Raw genomic sequence first — 21121 nt, 5'->3', positions numbered from 1 at the left:
ATTTAAACAACAGTTTGGTGATGACGAGAAGTCGTATAACGATTTAGCTTGGTATGTCAAAGTCATTGAGGAACTAATACTTATAGCTATGTGAAGTTTGAAGTTGATCATGCAACCGGAAGATGTCAGAGGATTTTCATTTGTTTCGGTGCTTGCAAGCATAGCTATAGGTATCTTAGGCCCATGATTTACTTGGACGCTACTTTTCTTACTAGTAGATTCAGGGGTGCTTTGATGGCTGCAACATGTGTCAATGGAAACAGTGGTTGTTACCCATATGCTTTTGCTTTTGTTTCTGCTGAAAACAAAGAAAATTGGTTTTGGTTTCTGGACAATCTTAAACAAGTGGTCGATGGTCGTCCGATTGTTTTCCTTAGTGATCGTGGAGAAGGACTTTTGCAGGGAATTCCAAAAGTATTTCCTGATTCATATATCACAGCTATTATTTTTATCACATCAAGTGCAATCTTCCTATCATATCAGGTGATGGGAATTCCAAAGCCGTTATTGATTTGTTTTACAAAGCTGCTTACTCTTACACAACAGCTAAATTTGAAGAAGCTTTGCGGGGAATGCATGCAATTGGACGTGGACATGTTTCTAATTATATCATGACTATTCCAAAGGAGAAATAGGCAAATGCATTCTTCCCTGTATGCAGATATAATACTCACTCTTCAACTCTTTCCGAGTCATTTAACAACTGGATTGTTGATCTCAAAAAATTGCCTTCTTTTGCTCTTCTCAATGCGACACGGTGAGTTTGATGTTTATTGTTTTATTCATTTTTTTATGTGTACATATTCCCTTGTACCCATGTTTATCTGTATACATTGTTCTACACATGGATTTGCTTGATGTGTACATGCTTGTACACATGTTTTATCTATGATTCTGCAACTATGTGTACATTTTTGTACACATGGATTTCCTTAATGTGTACATTGTTGTACACATGTTTTATCTGTAGTTCTTCTATATCATTTTTTGATTTATGTTTTGTGTTTTTATTATTTTAATTTGAAGATTATGAAGAAGAATTCTACGAGAAGGGTAGAAGGTCTAAAAACTTTCAACACTAGGCTCACTCCCATATATGAGGCTTTACTAAAGGAAAACATCGAAATTGGTCGTACTTGGAGTGTTATTGAATCCATGGAAAGATTGTGTGAAGTACATTCTCCAAGGTCTCATTCTGTAGATCTATTCCATAAAACTTGTACGTGTCACAGGTGGCGAGTTAATGGTTTTCCTTGTGCACATGCTTGTACTGCCATTCAAGCTACGAGGGAGGACATCTATTCATTTTTTGATCCATACTTCACCGCTGAGTGTTACAACTTGGCATACCATGAGATCATCTTGCCCATCCCCAATTTTTACAAGCCGTAGGCTTATTATCCTAGTGATATGGTTATTGTTCATATTACTGTTCCTCCACCTGGTAGACGAAGAACACAGCATATAAAGAATGCTTGAGAGAAGACAAAGAGGCCTATGATGTGCATAAAGTGATTCACCCTTGGTCACCACAACAGAGCTACCTGCCCCCTTCCTTGATGCTTTTTACTATGTTTGATTTGTTCAAAAGATTCTATGTTTTTGGTTTTTACTTTTGGTAATGTCTTTTCATTTTTCTAGGTGTGGACAATTAGTGTCAGGAAATGTGTACCATTATGTACACCTTCCTGTGCACTTCAGTTTTCTTACCTGTCTTTTTACATTGTACCATTATGTACACCTTGTTGCACAATGGATGATACTAGGTTATATTGTTTAGAAAGATTCTATGTTTTCAGTTCTAATGCCATTAATTAGGTTTATTTTGTTGTACAATGGATGATACTAGGTTATTTTGTTTGGAAAGATTATAGGTTATTACTTTTGCTAATGCATATTCTATTCTACGTGTAGTGTTTCAATTCTATGTTTTCAGTTTTGCTGGCCTGGATAATAGAAAAATCTGCCAGTACATGTGTACCATTGTACACCTTCATGTACCATTATTTATATTTTCTACTCTGTCAGTAATTGTGCACAATCATGTATACCTTAATATTTCCTAACCTGTAATATGCACCTTAGTACTGTCACAAGTCTATTTTCAAACATCAATATTGAAACTAATGAAAAGATTAATTCCGGGTCTTTATAATAGTGATAAGTCTTAAACAGAAAGTTGAAAACTGAAATTTAAAAAGTTGTATGAAGATTAAAAATGTTTAGAAGCAATTCAGAAAGTCATCTTGTATGAAGATTAAAGACTAAAAACTCCTCTTCCTTTTCAATGGTTGCTTTCCTTTACTCTCACGCCACTCCTTGTGCTTCTCATCCTTTGCTATATCCCACATTTTTTCATAAAATCCGATTTCTTTCAGCATCTTGACCACCAATTTTGATCTCATTTTTTGACAAATGTCTTCGACCTTCTGTTGATCTCTTTCGATACTCTTTCTTTTCTTCAGACTTTATTTCATAAAGTAATAAGTGTATAGGAGGCAGTACGGGTTGATTCCTTGTGCATGGCATGGAATGACGTTTATATCGTGCGAATCTATAGGTGCATCACCCTTTAACGCTCTCTTCTTGTTGAGTTCCAATTGTATCACATCTGCCATTCGTTGTGCTTCTTTTTTATAGTCCTCCTTATTTTCTGAGTGTAGGGAGTTATACCACTTCTATTCAACAGCTTCGAAATCAAATTCAACAACGTCCAGTGATTTCCTACTATCTTTTTCTTTGTAAAGTGATTCACGGGGACTACTAGAACTTCTATATTTTCAGGAATCTCCCTTACGAATTTAACCATAAGGTCTTGTACCGCGTTGATGATATTATGCTTCACATAGTACTGCAATCAATAATTTGTTGGAAAATAAAATGAATTAGGTTAAATCAGAACATATATGTATGCGATATATTATTGGTGTACTAGCACGTACACTCCTACAGAAAACCAACAAATCAAACATTATGGGCCTGAAAACAGACCGTATATCCATGACGTATGATATATGCGTACAATTGTGTACAAACCTAAATAAATCTAACAATCAATCATCTGTGACAACACTTAACAAACAATGTATCAATCATATATCGTACCGGTGTACGTCTATATGCACACCTAAAGAAATCTACCAACACATAGAACATGCTATGTTAATTAGGTGTAAAACTATGTACACAACATTAAAGTATCTAAGTAAACTGAATTATAGATGACATTTTGATTTGTTTTTGAGAAACTTACGGAGCAACATGACCTATTATTTCACATCTCAAGTACTTTTTATCATCTGGATTACGAATGCTATCTCTGACAATTCCTCTTTTACGTCGATGGATGCAGAACTGCAGTACCTCTTGATCCAGATATTTGTTGAACATCAGTTCACGTAGTACTCGTCCCACAATCAGGATATCTTCCCTCACTTCCAAAATCTTCCAGTCTTGTTAGTTCCCAAGCTACAATATTGTAGATTCATAAATGAAATGTTAACATGGTGTACATAGTGGTGCACATAACATTTTTTTATAAGATTCAAAAATGTGGAGAGTGCGAGGCAGTGTTTTGTGAACTTACCACAGGCTTGCATAGTCAAAGAGCTTATGTATCATTTTTTTTTCCTCTCCTGGATTCATGTCTTGGTATAGTTGGGATTGACGAACATATGACAATAAATAGAAGGATGATACTCATATGCTTTTCTTTTTAGTGGCGCAGGATAGACTGGTTCTTGTCCAGCTTTGAACCCCTTGTCTTTTGGATCCGATTTTATCCTAGCTGGTCTAGTTTTACCCTCGGCAGTGAACTCAGGATCTAGCTTTTTCTTTGCAGCTCTCTTTTGTGGTGTCTTGGACAACTTGACAGACGCTTGTGTCCTCAACATCTCTGATTCCCTCATCTTCCATGCTCTTGTCCTCACTCGTATATTCTGTTCTTCTACTTCTTGAGTGCTAAAAAATTCACTTTCATGTTATTAGATGAACTGTACTGCTTCAGCAATGATCCTTTCTCGTACATCTTCATTGGATAATGATTTTTGCGACGACTCTTCTTTTGGATCTTCTTGGCTCAATAATAAAAAGCTTGGATAGTCGTTGCGGATCAAGGTTGCTATCCTTTCCTTCACTTCAGTTGGTGCCGTTTTGTAACAACCTTTTTCAAGATTTATAAATATAGTTTCAGACAAGTTATCTAGAAGGTCATCAATTGTTGTATAAGGATCCTTTTCTGGATCTTCTCCCTGTGTGAGTAAAATAAAATCTTCTTCAACCTGCAACATACCTTTAGGGTCCAGCTGAGATATGGCTTCAACTACGATTATCATAGCTTCATCAATTTCAACAATTTGAGTGGTATACATCACATCCTGGTTATCAAGGTTCATTTGGTCTTGTTGATCTTCGGGGATTTCATTTGTCTTTGGCAGAGAACTGCTGAAAAGATGCAATTTTGTTAGGTTATAAAAGTTGTAAACTATTATACACATACACAGAAGAAATCACTAAGGTGTACATCTTGGTACACATATATAAAAAATGAAAAGAAATGCGAGCTAAGATCATTTTCTTCATACCCCGGCTTGTTAGCAGTTTCAGACTCAGCTCCTCGGCTTGTTCCATCCTTGCCATCCTCTTATTCATTTTTATTTGACAGAGGAGTACTGAAAAATACAATTATGAAATATAGCAGTAGTGTACAAGTATGTACATATGCAGAAAATGAAAAAGAAATGCGAGCTGAGATCATCATACCTCGGCTTGTTAGCAGTTTCAGACTCAGCTCCTTTGTCATATTCGCTTCCATCCTCCATATCCTTTTCTTCATTTTCCTCATTGGTCTTTGATAAAGGAGTGCTAAAAGATGCAAGTTTTGAGAAAAGGTATAACACACTGGTGTACAACTATGTCCACACATAACAAACAATATAAAAAGAAATGACTTCCATGTTTAATAAAAGTGATGTCATACCTCGGCTTTTCAGGAGTTTCAGACGGAACTTCATTCTTTTCGGATTAAGTTCCATCCTCCTCATCACCACCTTTGCTACCATCTTTGTCATCGTCTTCATCCGGCACATAACCACCTTTACCACCACCCTTCTCCTCCTCATCATCACTATCATCCACATCACCACCTTTGCTACCTTTCTCACCTTTGTCACCTTCCTTCTCATCATCATCATCACTATCATCCACATCACCAAATTTTCCACCTTTCTCTCACCTTCCTCATCCTCCTCCCAAGGTTCACGTTCATCCTCAAGTTTTAATGCTTTTGTAAATGAAATGATTTCTTGCAAGGTTTCCACACATAAATCCACAAGATCCTTATCATTTGGAAAATTCTTCAGATCAGCTGCATGAATTTTTAGGCTTTTTTCTTCAATGAAAGTAACAAGCTTTTCATGTTTAACCTGCAAGTCAGAAAGCTCTTCATATACTTCATCTCTTTGCATTAGTGCTATGTGAAGCTTTTCCTTTAGTATATCGGTGTTATTTTCTTGCCTATTCTTTTGTACTCATCCAAAACCTGTTGCTCTTCATCACTAAAAGCTTTTACCCATCCTGGTTGCATCTGAAAACATGCCAAAGTATCAATATGGATCACAAGTGTACATCTTTTTACACCTGTGTTACAGGTGTATATTGTTGTACACATGACAAAATTCAAAATTTATCACCATTTTTTACACCTTATCAAGTTGTATATTAATGTACACATGTAGGAAGAAATCACTATCAGAAAGTTATCGAGTTACCTTTTCCATAGCTTCATTAAGGTCTTTCTCGATTGTTGTACTGATGTCACTTATTACCCACCTTAGAAACCTTGGGAAACCTTGTTTACTGCTTGGTGTCATGCTTTTGTTATGTTCAACAAACCAATACTGCATTAACAAACAAGTAAAGAGTTAGAAATGTGATAAGACCCAACAAATACAATAAACCAAAGCATTTAAATTAGTACAACTTAACACAAATGTAAAACATTATACACATGTAAACTCACCAACAGGTCTACCATACAACCATTAATTTTAAGTGGTGAGTGGATATGTTTCCTAATGCTATCCATTAGATATTTATGTATATGAACGGGCCAGTTAGTTTTTTTCATTCTATCCAATGACTTAAAGTAGTGAGCAAAATTGCTCTTGGTAAGCATGCTTCCATTTGCTTGGGTAAAAAAACCCAGTGATGCACAGGTGCATCCCAAACAACACTACCAAATCCTCAGCATTTCTTTCAATCTCTTTTTCCAACATTGGTCTTTCCTTCATTATACGCAAGATTTCATTCTCCACATTTAGTTTCCCCAACTTAGTTGGTTCCTTCAGAGTTATTCGGGTTATCAGTGCAACAAATGTCATCTCAGCTATAGTTTTGGTAGTTTCTCCTTCACTAGGTTCTGATGCCACCATATCTAGTCCAAAAATTAAAAATAAATCTTCTGGCACACTCTTTATTTCCATCATCTTTTTTTCTTGGCAGAATTGAAAACGAAAACATTCTCCCCTGAATTATCTTGGCGGAACTTGTTCACAATCTTCAAGATTGAGTCTGGATTCTTGAACCACACATCTCTCTTTTTATCCCCTTTCTTTTCTGACCTTTTCTCCCCTTTCTTTTCAGCTTTCTTGTGAACAAATACATCTACCATAGGCCAAAAAGCGATATCCTTTTGTTTCTCTAACTGAAAGTCAGTGAACCAAACTTTATCAGGATTCTTCTTTCTTACTTCTTCATCCTTCTCAAGGTGCTTGTTCACAAAATCATTGATTGCATGAAAACCCGATCTATAAGGTTTGTTTGTATCTACGGAAATAAACAAATGGGAATAAGAAAAGAGAAGCATAACACATAATACTCATACAAAAATGATGGCGTACAAACCAGTACACTGCTACAGAAATATAACAAGAACAACATTAATTCTCATACAACATGCCATATATCACTGTAACACCATGATGGTGTAAAAACATGTACACTCCTACATAAACATCTTTAAAACACACACAACATGCCATGAATCACTGCAATAGAATCACTGCAACAACATGCTTAAGTGGTCAACAACATGCTTAAGTGGTCCTCTAAATAGATCATTACTCATCTGCATTCTTTAAGAGATAAACGAAACATTTCCAACTGAAAATGAATATGTTACTTGCTCATATGCATTCTTTAAGAGATAATGCTTAAGTGGTCCTCTAAACTGAATGACTTAGTACTGAGAGTATGTACACTAAGTAAAAAAATAGAATTACCAAATGAAATGAAATGACTTAATGAAAATCTGGCAGGTCTTGCTATTAACACACAACAATAGGCCATGAATCTGATAAAACAACAACATGTTATCCTTTGTGTTACATATATGTACGAACCAACAACAAATATCATAAAAACCACTCACAAACTCATATAACAGGACATGAATCATTGGAGCATCATATTGGTGTACGAATCTGTACACACCAACAACAAATCTGAAAAACAAATTGCTAAAAAACAGACAGAACATGACATGAATCATTGCAACAACATGTTGGTGTACTAGCATGTACACACCAATAACAAATCTGAAAAAAACTTAAAAAACGGACAAAACTGTACATGAATCACTGCAACAGCATGTTGGTGTACTAGTATGTACACTACACACCAACAACAAATCTGAAAAAAATTGCTAAAAAACAGACAAAACTGGACATGAATCACTACAACAACATGTTGGTGTACTAGTCTGTACACACCAACAACAAATCTGGAAAAAAAAATTGCTTAAAAAAAGACAAAACCGAACATGAATCATTACAACAACAAGTTGGTGTACAAATCTGTACGCACCAACAATAAATCTCTTAATCATAAAAATTGCTTAAAAACAGACAAAACTGAACATGAATTGTTACCTTTTGCTCTTTTAACAGATGTTGAAGCTGTTGTTGTCTTTGAAGGATTCATTTTCTTTGATTTATTCTTAGGTGGTGATGTTTTTGAAGTTTCTGGTACTGAAATTGATGTTGAATCTTTTACTGCTGATTTTGATCTTGTCCTTGGCCCTGTTGATTTTCGAATTTCTTCTACTGCAACTGATAAAGTTTCTTCTTCAGTTGATGTTGAATCTTCCCCTATTTCTTCTGCTTTTCTCTTTATAACTATCGTTTTCCACTCAAAATGATGTTACTGGTACTGCAATCATCTAAATGTTTGATTATGAAGATTTTAGGTTTTGTTTTTGTGTTTTCACAGTTAAGTTAGAGATTTTAGGGTATGTTTCTTCTGTTTTTGATTTTTTTTTTCACAGTTTTTCTTTTTCTCTCGTTAAGGAAAAGGAAAATGTTTTTCCATTATTATATTTGTGGAAGTGGTGAACGTGGCACTCCTACATTCATTGCGTCAGTTACATACAATTTTTCATTCGCCCCACGTATGTATTATGAAAAGCGTACGAAGGTGAAGAAACTCTTTATACATTTTCAAATTAATCCTAAACTACCTAGTCGGATCCGGTGGACTAAACCGTTCTTTTAGAGGCGTTTTTGGACTAACCATTTTTTCCCCTACCGTATAGTCGTTTGTGCAGCCCTGCCGGTCATGTCTCATGGAAAACGAAAGCCACAAAATGGGCATATGATAGCGAGTGTACTCTACTTTAGTAAAAAGTAAAAGAGTAGTAAAGTAAAGGGTTAAAGGACAAAATGCCCCAAAATCGACCCCCCAGGTTTGAAAATGCCCCGGACGTTAGGTAAGAAATCAAAATGCCCCATTCCGTTAGTTTTCAAATTTTGGTCAAAATTGGGGCATTTTCACTACCTTTGACCAGTCAACTATAGTGTGATTTTTTCATTTTTGCCCTTCGCAAGAAAAAATACCCGACACGTACTGATATGGTTCTCTTAACACGTGGGCATCTATTTCAAGGACACGTGGTCAAGGACCGACACCTGTAGGAAACATGTGTTTCGTACGTGTGTTATAGGTATTATCTTCATCTGTGTCGATTTTCATCCACAGAAAGGAATCGAAAATTTTCACAGATAGTTCAGAGAGCGATAGGGTTACAGGCGAGAGAGATCGAGAGATTGAGAGATTGATATACCGGAAGGACAAAGGGAACTGCAGATCGATAAGATAAATGAGACGGAGTAGATAAGAGGCAGGTTTTCTCTTCCCGGTGACGAACAGGTAAGTTTTTTGTTCAGAAATTTGATGTTTTAGGGTTTGTGATTAACCATGTGACGAGTATCTTTCTACATTTGATTTGTTTGATTTGGTATATGCTTTACGATTTGGGGTTAGGGTTTGTGAAATTGGTTTGCGATTTAGGATATGTGATTATGTTTTTTGATTTTTCGATTCAGGTAATGTGATTATGAAATTGGTTTGAGATGATGTTGTTATAATCTGAAGTTAGGGTTTGTGACGATTTGAGATTTAAAATGAGTTGGTGATGGCTGCAGGGTGAAAGGGTTGTTGATAAATTGTGGATATGCAAACCTAGTGGGTAGATTTCAGAAAGTACAAATTAGGGTTTGTTTGTGTAGCCAATACAAATGAAAATTGTGTTGTAATTTGATTCAGGGAAAATGAAATTAGTGTAAACATTAGTATGATTACTGTAAACATTTCTGTTTTTGGTAATAATTTTTGGATCATTACTGTAAAATTTGTTTCACTACTGTAATAATTATTGTTTTTTTATTGGGGATCTGTTACAGAATGGGTAGCAAGGATAGGAATTTCTGGTTAACTGATATAGGTGGTCGGTTTAGAGACTTGCATATTCTTGGTTGTAAAGATGGTACCAATGGAGATGCTTTTATAGCTATGGTAAAGACTAGGTTGGTGAATGAACAAGGTATGAATTTTACACTTGAACTGTTTTTATTTAATGATGAAGAAGGGAATGCATGTGATAAGTGTGAATCAGAAGAAATGTTTATTTCATTTTGGAACAAAGGTAAAGTAAATAAAGATAATTTGGTCAGACTGTGGTTCACTCCAATTATTCCTACTCCTTCAGTGAGATAATATGGTTATGTTTATGATGCTTCCAGTGTTAGTGGGGTAAGTGGTGTGACTAATTATATCATCCCAGTGAGGAAGAAAACTGTTAGAAAAAGGGTAGAGGTTAGGAGGAGTCAAAGACTTAATAAGACTGCTATTGTTAGTGGGCTTAAAGATATGAGACCAACAAGACTTGATTTTGAGCATGAAGAGCAAGTGGAATTGACAGAAGCATCTGTTGCTGACAACCATGTTCATGAATCTCAAAGTATTCCTACACAGTCATCTGTTGCAGCCAACCATGTACAGGGGTATGAAGATGACCAGGTGAATTTGCCTAATGTACATCAAGATGAGTGTCATCCTGATGACAAGCCTGACTTTCTCTTTAAGGACTATGATGAGGAAGAGGAAAGTGAGTATGAGAGTGGAGATGATAGTGAAGAAGAAACACAAGAACAGATGAATTATGAAGATTGGGTTTCTATGTGTGCTAGGGGTATAGATGTTGGTAATGACCCTGATGATTGTAATGAAGATTTCAATGTAGGTGGCTTTTATGAAGAGCAGAGTGCACCAGTGAATGCATCTTCAGATGAAGATATTCCCAGCCAAAAAGTCACTCAAGAGGAAGAAACTAAGTGGGAAGAAGATTTTGGTCAGCATTTAAATGAACCACAACGTCTAGAAATAATAAATGAAGATACTCCTGAGGTCACACCTGGTGAAATAAGTACTGGTATGGCTTTTGGAAGTATGAAATCTTATAAGGATCATTTAAGAGAATATGGAGTGTTGAAACATAGGGATTTTAAGGTGAAGAAAGGACATAAAATCAGACACTGTTCTTACTGTGCTTACAGGGATGCCCAAAACTGTGCTTGGATGGTGAATGCAAGAAAGGTACCAGAGAAAGATGATATGACAGTCACAGTCAGAGAATGCAACATAGAACACACTTGTAAAAATCCCAATGAAGACTACAGCAGAAAATGCAATGCAAAATTTGGTGGTGTGATGCTTTCAGCAACAGGTATAGATGCTCAGAATGGGGTATTTCCTTTATGTATGATGATTTGTATGGGTGAAACTGAAGAAAATTGGTTTATGATGTTAAAAGAATTGAGAAAAAGGATACCAGATATGGCTGGACTGACCTTTATTTCTGATAGAATGAAGGGAATTCTTGAATCAGTAAAAAGATTGTATCCTTTGTCAAATCATAGATACTGCCTAAGGTACATTTGGTTTTGACTGGTAATTTTGTTTAATAATTTTTAAAGATAACAAATTTTTTTAACAGTGAAATTTATTAACATTTGTCCTTGTTTATTATCTATTTTTTTTCAGGCACTTATACAAGAATTTCTTGACCAAAGATTCAGAAATCCAAGACTTGTACAGCTTCTTTGGCAGGCTGCAAAGGCATACAAATATCATCATTGGGAGGTAAGAAATGTTTGATTATATTGAATGTTCATTTTTTTAGTCAAGCCTTATTACATCAGATTATTTAACTTAGACACCTATTTATAGGAGGCCATGCAAGAAATAGCAGAGATATCTCCAGATGCATACAAATACCTGATTGATGCAGAACCGAAGTCTTGGGCAAGGTCATGGTTTCCTCATGATGTTGCTTGTGAGCACATCTACTCCAACTTTTCAGAAAGTTTTAACAACATGGCCCTGAAATTCAGAGGCAAGCCTCTCACTCAGTTGGTTGATATGTACACACACTTGGTGATGGTGTTGTTTTCAAATAGAAGAAAGCTTGCTGCAACTTGGCAAGCTGGTGACCTTGTTCCTGCTGGGAAAGATCTCATTAAGGTGATGTGTGATCTTAGAGGTAACTATGAATGTGATCCTTCTGTGGAGCACAAAGTGTATGAGGTGACCAACAAAGCTACTGGCAAAGTTTTTGTCGTAAAAGTAGAAGAAAAAAAATGTACATGTAGACAGTGGCAATTGAGGCAGTTCCCTTGCTTGCATGGTGTAGTTGCATTGTTTAAATTGAATCCTAATTGGTCCAAGTGAGTAAATCTACTACACCTACATAGTTGAATGTGGTTATGCAATAAATGAATGATGACTGATTTTATCAATTATTTGTGCAGGTATTGCAGTAAGTACTACACTGTAGATTACTATAGGACAGCCTACCAATGGTCAATAACACCTTTAGGAGACATTGATGAGTATCAGAATAAGGTTTGATAATCAAAAGGACAGCCTACTTTAACTTTTAGCCCTTAACTTTTTCAAAAGTCTTTACTTTTTCCATTGTCTGATTTCGAAATTTTTTACTGATTTTTAAGAATCTTTTCATTGAATAATATTATCTAATTTTTTACTTTTACTTTAGTGTATTATTATTATGGATTTTTTTTATTCTCTAGATCTGTGCATTTAAAGTTTACTAACCCTAACTTCTATTTTGTTTGCAGACTGGTATCAACATTATACATCCACACAGATTGAGAGATAATGGAAGACCTTGTGTCAAGAGAAAGAAGTCTTGGTATGAGAAGAACAAGCAGCCCAAAAGAGTAACAAAGTGCAGTGTATGTAAAGGTCTTGATCATAACATCCTTACCTGTCAAGGTCCTCCAGTTGGTTCTAATCCAAAGAAGAAAGGAATTAGAATGAAATGTTCTGTTAATGGAGATGAGTTTTGTATTACTGCTGCACCAACAAAGAAGATGAGTAAGGCCTTGTCTGCACCAACTACTGCAACAACATCTGCATCAAAGACTGCTACTGCTGATGTACCACCATTTTCAAAGGGCAAGGCAGCTGCTACTACACCATCTTCTTCTACAGCTGGTTCCCAGAAAAAGTGTAAGACAACTGCACCATCCTCCTCCACTGCAGTTGATGTTGGATCTAAAAAGAAGGTACCATCTTCTTCTACACCTTCTAGTGCCTATTTTAACCAGATTTTTAATGGTACTGTTAACATTTCTAGCCAAACAATCAACATTACTGAACCATCATCAAAAAGGGTTAGAAAGCCTAACTCCAAGTATCAACAATATAAATGCAGGGTTCCTATTTTATGTCTTTTTATGTCTTTTAGCATTTATAAACCTATGTCTTTTAATGGCAGACATACTACTAGTTAGTTTATGTTGAAAGTTTTAGCAGACTTTTATTTATGAATCTATGGGTTTAAAAAGTATGGACACAATCATGATTTTATTTCTTAATTCAGCTCATTACATTGAGGAATACTTCCAATATGATAACATTACATTAACCTTTTCTGACATGAGTTTTGGTTGTGCTTTATCTTCTAATTGTGCACTTTATCTTTAGTTGTGCACAAATTTGATCTTCAATATTATCTAATTGCTTTTGTTTCTTCATAAAGATTGCATCAGAAACCCATTGGAAATCTTCACATTCTAGGCATTTTAGGTAGCCAATACCATAATTCCATGATGTTTGAGCTATGTTTAAAATCCCCACCTTTGTTGAATTGCATTTGGGGTTGATACATCTAGTCTGTGACCAAGGACAATCAGAAAATTTGTGATCACCAACACAAGCTTTACAACCTCCATTATACTGAGGTGCAATGGATTTAATTGCATCATCAAACCATTCGAAGTATGAACACATGGGATTAGAGCAAGAGAAGAATTTCTTCCCTGAATTAGCACCATCTTTGACCTTTAAAAGTTTACGAATACCATTACAAGGAACTAATTTACACCTTGTGTAGATCCAATGACAATCAATTGATTGATGATTTCTTTCGTTGCACATCTCACATTCCCGGCTTGATGTAGCAGCCATTATGAAGAATTTTTTTTTTTTTTACTGATTTTTGGTTGGATCATCTTCACAATTTATAAGTCAGGGGAGACAAAAAAAATGACTGTTATTACAACGGTCGGAATCTCACAACGGTCGGAAAATCTAGCCGTTGATTAGCTAGGATGTTCCACGTGTCACGATCCTAGCTAATAGGATACCGTGGTCATTTTAAAAAAAATCGGTAAATGTAAAACCCAAAATCTATCGTCGTCCATTTTCGTAATCGACACGTGTCGCAATCTCAGTAAATGACGAAAATAGGACCCTAGATTTTCATCTTGGTGAACAGAAGGGTATAAATGTCAAGCGATTTCCACGTGCGGGCCACATGCTTACGCATTTGACCACTTAACGCTCTGAAGCGGAAAACATAACAGAATGAGGCATTTTGATATGGTTTTGGGGCATTTTGATTTCTTGCCTAACGTCCGGGGCATTTTCAAACCTGGGGGGCGATTTTAGGGCATTTTGTCCTTTAACCCTAAAGTAAGTAAAAGAGAGACGCATATTTTTAGGTCTCTTCCTCTCTCAAGCTAAAGGAAAATGACACAAATCGATTCTTCTTCTTCTTTTGTTTTGTTTTGTTTTGGAGACGGATTCTTCTTGTTGTTTAGTGCTTTAAACACTGTAATTATAATTAGGGTTTCAATTTTGGGTTTTCGGAAGTTGGTGGTATAGAATTTGATACTTCTCGGAACTGTTTGTGATGGAGATTGAGAAGAATAAAGAAGAAAGTTCTGATTTATATAATAATAAAGGGAAACAAAGAGAAGCAGAGAGCTCTTCTCCGGAATCAGTAGTGGCGGTGAATCTTAGAATTCAGTCTTTTTCATCTAATTCTTCTCTCGAAATTTCCTCTTCAAATGTTGATGGTGATCATAAAAGTGTTGACGATGTTGCATTCGAAGGAAGTGAAATTGTTGGTGAATTGTTAGGGTGTAAAGGTGAAAATAAGATGTATGTTTCGAAGAACTCGAGTGAATTTGGTACTTCTTCAGGTTAGTTTGTTTCAGTTTTTCCTTTTTTTAGTAGTTAATTTTTAATAGATATTCATAAATAGGGTATTACTGTCTGGCATGCACTATCAGTTTAAACATAGATAATGAACAAACGTAATTGCATTGGTCCCTGAACAAACGTACTGCAATTACCATTACAAAGAGAATAAACATAAGAAGGAGTTTAGCAATTGTTTGAAAATGCTTATTTTTGTGGGACTAGTGGGAAGGGAAAGAAAGAATGTGATGGCAGTTAAACACTTCCTGGGAGATTGTAGCGACAGACTAGATTACAGTTTAAAGTTGAAGGTTTTTTTAGAAGGATTATTAAGAGGTGCAGTAGTACATACCATATGTATGCGGAAATTGGATTGGTAAGCAGTAGCACCCTGCCTGCAGGAAAGCCAAGGCTACGCCCTGATGTTGCCAGGTAGAGAGTACCCTTTGATGGAATAAGGGGCGTTAGGCACTCCTGAACAAAGCGATTTTTGAAGTGAATGACCTTGAAATTAGCAGGAATCTGTGCATGGCCTATATATACATGGTCAAATGATGTGGATACCCTGGTTCCTGGAGGGTGTGGCCAAAGAGAACTGGGTATACCAGTGCCACTGGTTCATCAGACATTGAAAAGCGTTGCTGGAAATTTCTTTCAATTGGATTTTACTAGGCATGGTTGCTTACATTTGAGTTACTGAGTGTGTGGGTGATTTTAGATGCATTAGCATGGTGGAGGTTACCTCGTGGTAACCTTAGATTCATGGATATTTATTTCTGAATCTACTTTTTTCAGGGGCTGCTGACAAAGGCTTGTCTAGATCGAGCACTTTGCCTGGGGAAACATCAAATTCTGACAAAATAGACTTGACTTTGGATAAACTCAAGTTGGAAAGATCAAAATCAGAGAAGCGCAGACTGAGTAATAAATTTGGTGAACAAGCAGCACAAATATTCGATGCCAAGATTTCTCCACGCAAGAAGGTGTGACTCCATTTATTGTGTTATTGTACTTCATAATCTTATATATGGTTTTGTTAAAATATAGTGGGTTTTAATGTATCATACCAAAAGCTGAATTAGATAGGTTTACTATCCAGCAAAGCAGTATAGGTGAGGGGTTCCATTTTTTTAATTTTTTTTTGAAAGAGGTGAAGGGTTCTAGTTGAACAAGCAGAAAACTGAATGAACTAAAGTCTCTGTTGGACATTGCTGTAGTTCCTTTCTGTGTGTTAGTTATTATTTTGCAACACCGCAAGAGGTACTTACATTTTTCACTGACTACAAGTGCAGCAGTCTAAGATAACGAAGATACCTACTTTTGCATAGTTTGTTCTTTGTCCTATTTTTGTTTGCTTGATTTCATTAATGTTGAATATGTTAAGACTCTGCAGCTCAAAATGTTGAACCGAATAGCGACTGTGAAAGATGACGGAACTATAGAATTTGAAGTCCCCGTGGATGTGAAACCTGGAGGTTTTGATTTTGGAACAGATGATGTTTACAGTGAAGTTGTTGAGGAAGAACCAGTTGACTCAGACCTTCAATATATACCACCACTACAAATAGTAATGCTTATTGTTGGTACACGAGGAGATGTACAGCCATTTATTGCCATTGGAAAACGCCTACAGGTTGGGCTTCTATTCTCCTTGTTATGATCTTGCTCTGCATTGTATTTCTTGATGTCGTTGCATTTTGCAGATCTAGATATCTTATTGAAAAGTTAACATATTAGGGTATAAAACTACTAACATAGGTATTCTTCAAAAATAAAAAATGACTTGGGGAGTAAGTCCTCGTACTTTCCAGTGGAATGTTCAGTTTCCTATCCAAGCCTAAGTTAACTCTGAATTTCTTTACTAGGTTCAAGTACTTCTTTTTTCTTAAATCTAAACTGTGATTCAAAGAGCATTAGTAGCTGAATCTGTTTTCACAATATCCGTAGTTGACATGGATATGCACTTGCAGGACTACGGGCATCGAGTTAGACTAGCAACTCATGCAAACTTCAAGGAATTTGTTCTAACAGCTGGGCTCGAATTTTTTCCTTTAGGCGGGGATCCAAAAGTTCTTGCTGAATGTACGTATCTTCATGCATACTATTAGTAACTAAACAGTCTATCAATATCATTGTGTTTGATGATCTTGTTTTCATTGTGTGTCTTTGAATCTCGATTTTTAAATTCTTGAGCACTATTAATCTTTCCCATCTCGAGCCTTGATATTATTATGATTTCTTACTTGAAGAGTTTGACAGTACCGTTTATTTTTCCTTTCTCATCCTGAGATTGCAATAGCACAATTGTGTATAGGTTATTTTGATGTATGTGATACCATATGTTAAAGGATTATCTGAACAATATTTTTTTTGTTAATTAATGTATAGGTTGGTACTTTTTCATGAATTTTCAATGGTTTCTTGTGTGTTCTTTTTTCCTTTTTACCTTCCAGATATGGTCAAGAACAAAGGCTTCTTACCATCTGGTCCATCTGAAATACCCATCCAACGGAAGCAAATAAAGGAAATTATATTCTCATTACTGCCAGCATGCAGAGATCCTGATGTCGATTCTGGTATTCCTTTCAAAGCTGAGGCTATAATTGCCAATCCACCTGCATATGGTGAGGTTCGAACACCATTATCTTATGTGATGTTAATTATGGATTAACATCTAGTGCATCTTTCAACACTGTTCATATATTTCTCAGGGCATACGCACGTGGCAGAAGCTCTAAATGTGCCGGTTCACATATTTTTCACAATGCCGTGGACGTAAGTCTTTCTTACTGATGGAGAGACTGTGTTCATAGTACTTGTTCTTGCGTTTTGATAACTATAAGCATCTTCCCCAGAATGGTACATATCTATCAAAGACAAGCACCCTCATCTTCCAGATGGTGTCACTTCTACAAATTCAGTTGTCGGAACAGATTCTAGTTTGTTAAAAATTGATAGAAGTAATTTGTGCATTACCTGCTGAATTGGTATCTGTTTGTGTTGCATCTCTCAGTTATGCTTTAATCTTGTTGTGCAGGCCAACTAGTGAATTTCCACATCCGCTATCCCGTGTAAAGCAACAGGCAGGATATAGAGTAAGCCCACTTTTCCACTACTTGCGTATATTAGCTTTAGTATGGTCACATTAATATTTTACTTTTACTTATTATGTTCACTTCAGTGCTGATACCTAAAACATTGGCAGCTATCATACCAAATTGTGGATTCAATGATTTGGCTGGGAATCCGAGATATGATAAATGATTTTAGGAAGAAGAAACTAAAGTTACGTCCTGTGACATACTTGAGTGGTGCTCAAGGGTTGGCATGTGATGTGCCTTATGGATATATTTGGAGTCCTCACCTTGTTCCAAAGCCAAAAGGTCACTTGTGTTTGAACTTTCATCTGTGTTGCGGTTGCTGTAGCATCTCTTGCCAAAAGGGTCTCACAGTTGAAAGCCTTATCTGTTGTACTGAGTTTAATGTATTATTTGCAGATTGGGGACCTAGAGTTGATGTTGTTGGTTTCTGCTTCCTCGACCTTGCATCAAATTATGTGCCTCCAAAGCCACTTCAGGATTGGCTTGAAGCTGGTAAAAAGCCTATCTACATCGGATTTGGCAGCCTCGTGAGTTTCCTGATCTGTTTTTGGTTTGTGCATCCTTCTGAAAAAGGTTGTTGGCGATACTTAATGATTCAAGTTGACTTGAGGAGTATCGTTATTGTTTTACTTTATTCTTCTCAGTTTCTTGCTTATTGTCTCTTTGTGGATCTCGAGCGTTCTTAATCTGTATGTCATCAATACCAGCCTGTGCAAGAACCAGAGAAAATGACTCAGATCATTGTGGAGGCACTGGAAACCACTGGTAACAGAGGCATCATTAACAAAGGGTGGGGTGGTCTTGGGAACAGTAAGTGCTATGTCTCATATTTCAACCTACCACCTCTTCTTTCAATTGAATCCTTGTTATGCCTCTTCACACATGTTTCTGGTCCAAACCTGCGATTTTTTTGTTTCAGTGGCGGAACCCAAGGACTTCGTATATCTACTGGATAACTGCCCTCATGACTGGTTGTTTTTACGATGCATGGCTGTGGTAAGACTCTGTCAAGGATTTCTTTACCGCAACCTAAATGTTGAAATTTGGATGAGCATCATGAACTATCTAGGCATCTGTATTTGTGTCTCCCATTGTTTATTTCTTGGGTTTTAATCCTAGACTCCTGTCTGTGGGTGTTTTCATTGTAATGCTGCATGTAAAACTTTCTAGATTGCTGGAGAAGTTAAGAACAACCATTGTTTTTTTTATCTATTTATTTATTTATTTATTTTGGGAATTTAACTTTCAGAGTTACGCAAAACAACCTACTACGTATTATTTAAACTCAAAACAGAAAGAGATCCGTTAGTACATGTATTTGAATATGTATTCTTCTCTTAAGCTTGTGCCTTCTGAATGATATATGATATTTGAAAATTCTGATACTTTGAATTTTGAACACAAACTAAATAGGATTATACTCTTTAGTGCTTTGATCTTATAACTTAGAGCCAGTATCGTTCTCAGGTTCATCATGGGGGTGCTGGAACAACAGCTGCTGGCCTTAAAGCTGCGGTAATTTTTTCTCCAGTTTCTCCTTACACATGAAGCAAGGATCTGCTTACGGTTTACTGATAAATGGTGTTTTCGTTGCTGATGCACAGTGCCCGACTACCATTGTACCCTTCTTTGGAGATCAACCTTTCTGGGGTGAGAGAGTTCATGCAAGAGGAGTAGGTCCAGCTCCCCTTCCAGTTGATCAATTTTCACTGCAGAAGTTAATCAATGCAATTAACTTCATGCTTGACCCCAAGGTGCTGGTCTGTCAAAAAGAACTCCCTTTTTCTTAGAGATAACCAGCAAGTTGGGAATTAGGTAAAATTAGATTCATTCTAGTTTTTAATGCACTTATTTCCAAAATGATAGGTGAAGGAGCGTGCAGTTGAGTTGGCAGAAGCAATGCAAGCCGAGGATGGAGTAACAGGAGCTGTGAAAGCCTTCTTCAAGCAGCTTCCGCGTTACAAAACTCAGCCAGATCAATCTCCATTGCCTTCAGGATTCTTGGAACCTTGTTTGAGCACTGTAAAGAAATGTTTTGGTTGTTCATGATTTCCCCCCGTTATATTGTTGATGTTGTTTTATTTTTATTCATCTTACATTACCCTTTAAATCATGACTAGGTATCACCGGGGCCTATCTTTGGTTTTTTCCTTTTCTTTTTGCGTCACACCTATGGTCCACAGCCGTCCGGGCCGCTAATATCCCTCGGTGATCTTGAATGTTTACCGTCACATCAACTCGGTGACCGATCTTTGCTTCGATTCCTTTGTAGAAAGCTTGAGCACTGATTAACTTCCGGTTACAGGATGGGAAGTCAGGCCCCGTCTCGCAATTTCCTTTCCATCGTGTTGGTACAGAAGGTAAACCCAAGTCATTGAAACTTTGATGCTCCGGCCAGATACCACCATCAAAAACACCGATGATAACGTTATCGCCGTAGTTTGAATTCAACCTCTTTGATTGATTTTTGTGGTACGATTTGTTTTCGGTCACAATAAAAAATCCAAATGTTCGAAGATAGTATTGAAAAAAATGTGCCCTAATAAACTTATAAGAAGAAGTTGATCCTGTAAATTTGGATCCAAATTAAAAGATATTTACCTACCTGAATTTATTTGCAATTGAACCTAATCATACTGAACATATAAAATTACCTACTTGACTATTTTCAAGTGGCCCGTCATTCTTGAACGAACTATATATTCCACACTTCTTTTGTCTGTTGGTAGCTATATCAATCCTTCTGAAACCAAGAAAATTTTCGTCATTTGGACTAATTAATTCGGAAGGACCATGGTTATTTGAGAGACCAATTCTGGTCATCCGTTTAGGCTAAATCTATGTCTTTGTAGATTCAAGAGAACTATTTTCCGAAATAAGGAACATGACATATATATTTGTAACATAAAATATATTAAATTGAAAAAGTAAAAATGTCTATTTTCCAAAAACAAAGGGTGTATTATCTAATCCATTTATTTTTTTGTTTTCTACTTCCCCCGAACCTCTTTAACAAATAACACTCATAGTGTTAAGTAAAGCTCTTGCTAGATAGCATCCGTAGGCATTAATTACACAATCCAACTATAATTTAAAGTCTTAAACCTCTCTATTTTTTTGAGCAAACCAAGAATTAAAGGTAGAACAAATATCATGATTACTGGAAGAATCCAAAT

At 36.3% G+C, this 21121-nt stretch overlaps 1 protein-coding gene across 3 annotated transcripts; it reads left to right on the top strand.

The window, feature by feature from the left end:
- The first annotated feature begins 14315 nt into the window (after positions 1 to 14315).
- On the top strand, positions 14316 to 20463 carry LOC113334821 (sterol 3-beta-glucosyltransferase UGT80A2-like). 3 transcript variants are annotated; one of them, XM_026581040.1, is made up of 15 exons: positions 14316 to 14846; positions 15640 to 15827; positions 16238 to 16477; positions 16815 to 16926; positions 17394 to 17468; positions 17556 to 17619; positions 17882 to 17939; positions 18050 to 18227; positions 18342 to 18472; positions 18653 to 18755; positions 18865 to 18941; positions 19413 to 19460; positions 19550 to 19699; positions 19812 to 19967; positions 20066 to 20463. In XM_026581040.1, the coding sequence occupies exons 1-15, from the start codon at positions 14555 to 14557 to the stop codon at positions 20231 to 20233; spliced, it is 2040 nt and encodes a 679-aa protein (XP_026436825.1). In that variant the 5' UTR covers positions 14316 to 14554; the 3' UTR covers positions 20234 to 20463. The 3 variants fall into 3 exon arrangements, with proteins under 3 accessions (XP_026436825.1, XP_026436824.1, XP_026436823.1); XM_026581039.1 differs by having other exon boundaries at positions 14320 to 14846; positions 17298 to 17468; positions 19550 to 19618; XM_026581038.1 differs by having other exon boundaries at positions 14329 to 14846; positions 17298 to 17468.
- Positions 20464 to 21121: the final 658 nt, after the last annotated feature.

Source organism: Papaver somniferum, unplaced genomic scaffold, assembly GCF_003573695.1.
Source record: "Papaver somniferum cultivar HN1 unplaced genomic scaffold, ASM357369v1 unplaced-scaffold_137, whole genome shotgun sequence".
Lineage (NCBI taxonomy): Eukaryota > Viridiplantae > Streptophyta > Magnoliopsida > Ranunculales > Papaveraceae > Papaver > Papaver somniferum.
The sequence above is the reverse complement of the archived record's forward strand: the minus strand, read 5'-3'. Positions and strand labels throughout refer to the sequence as shown.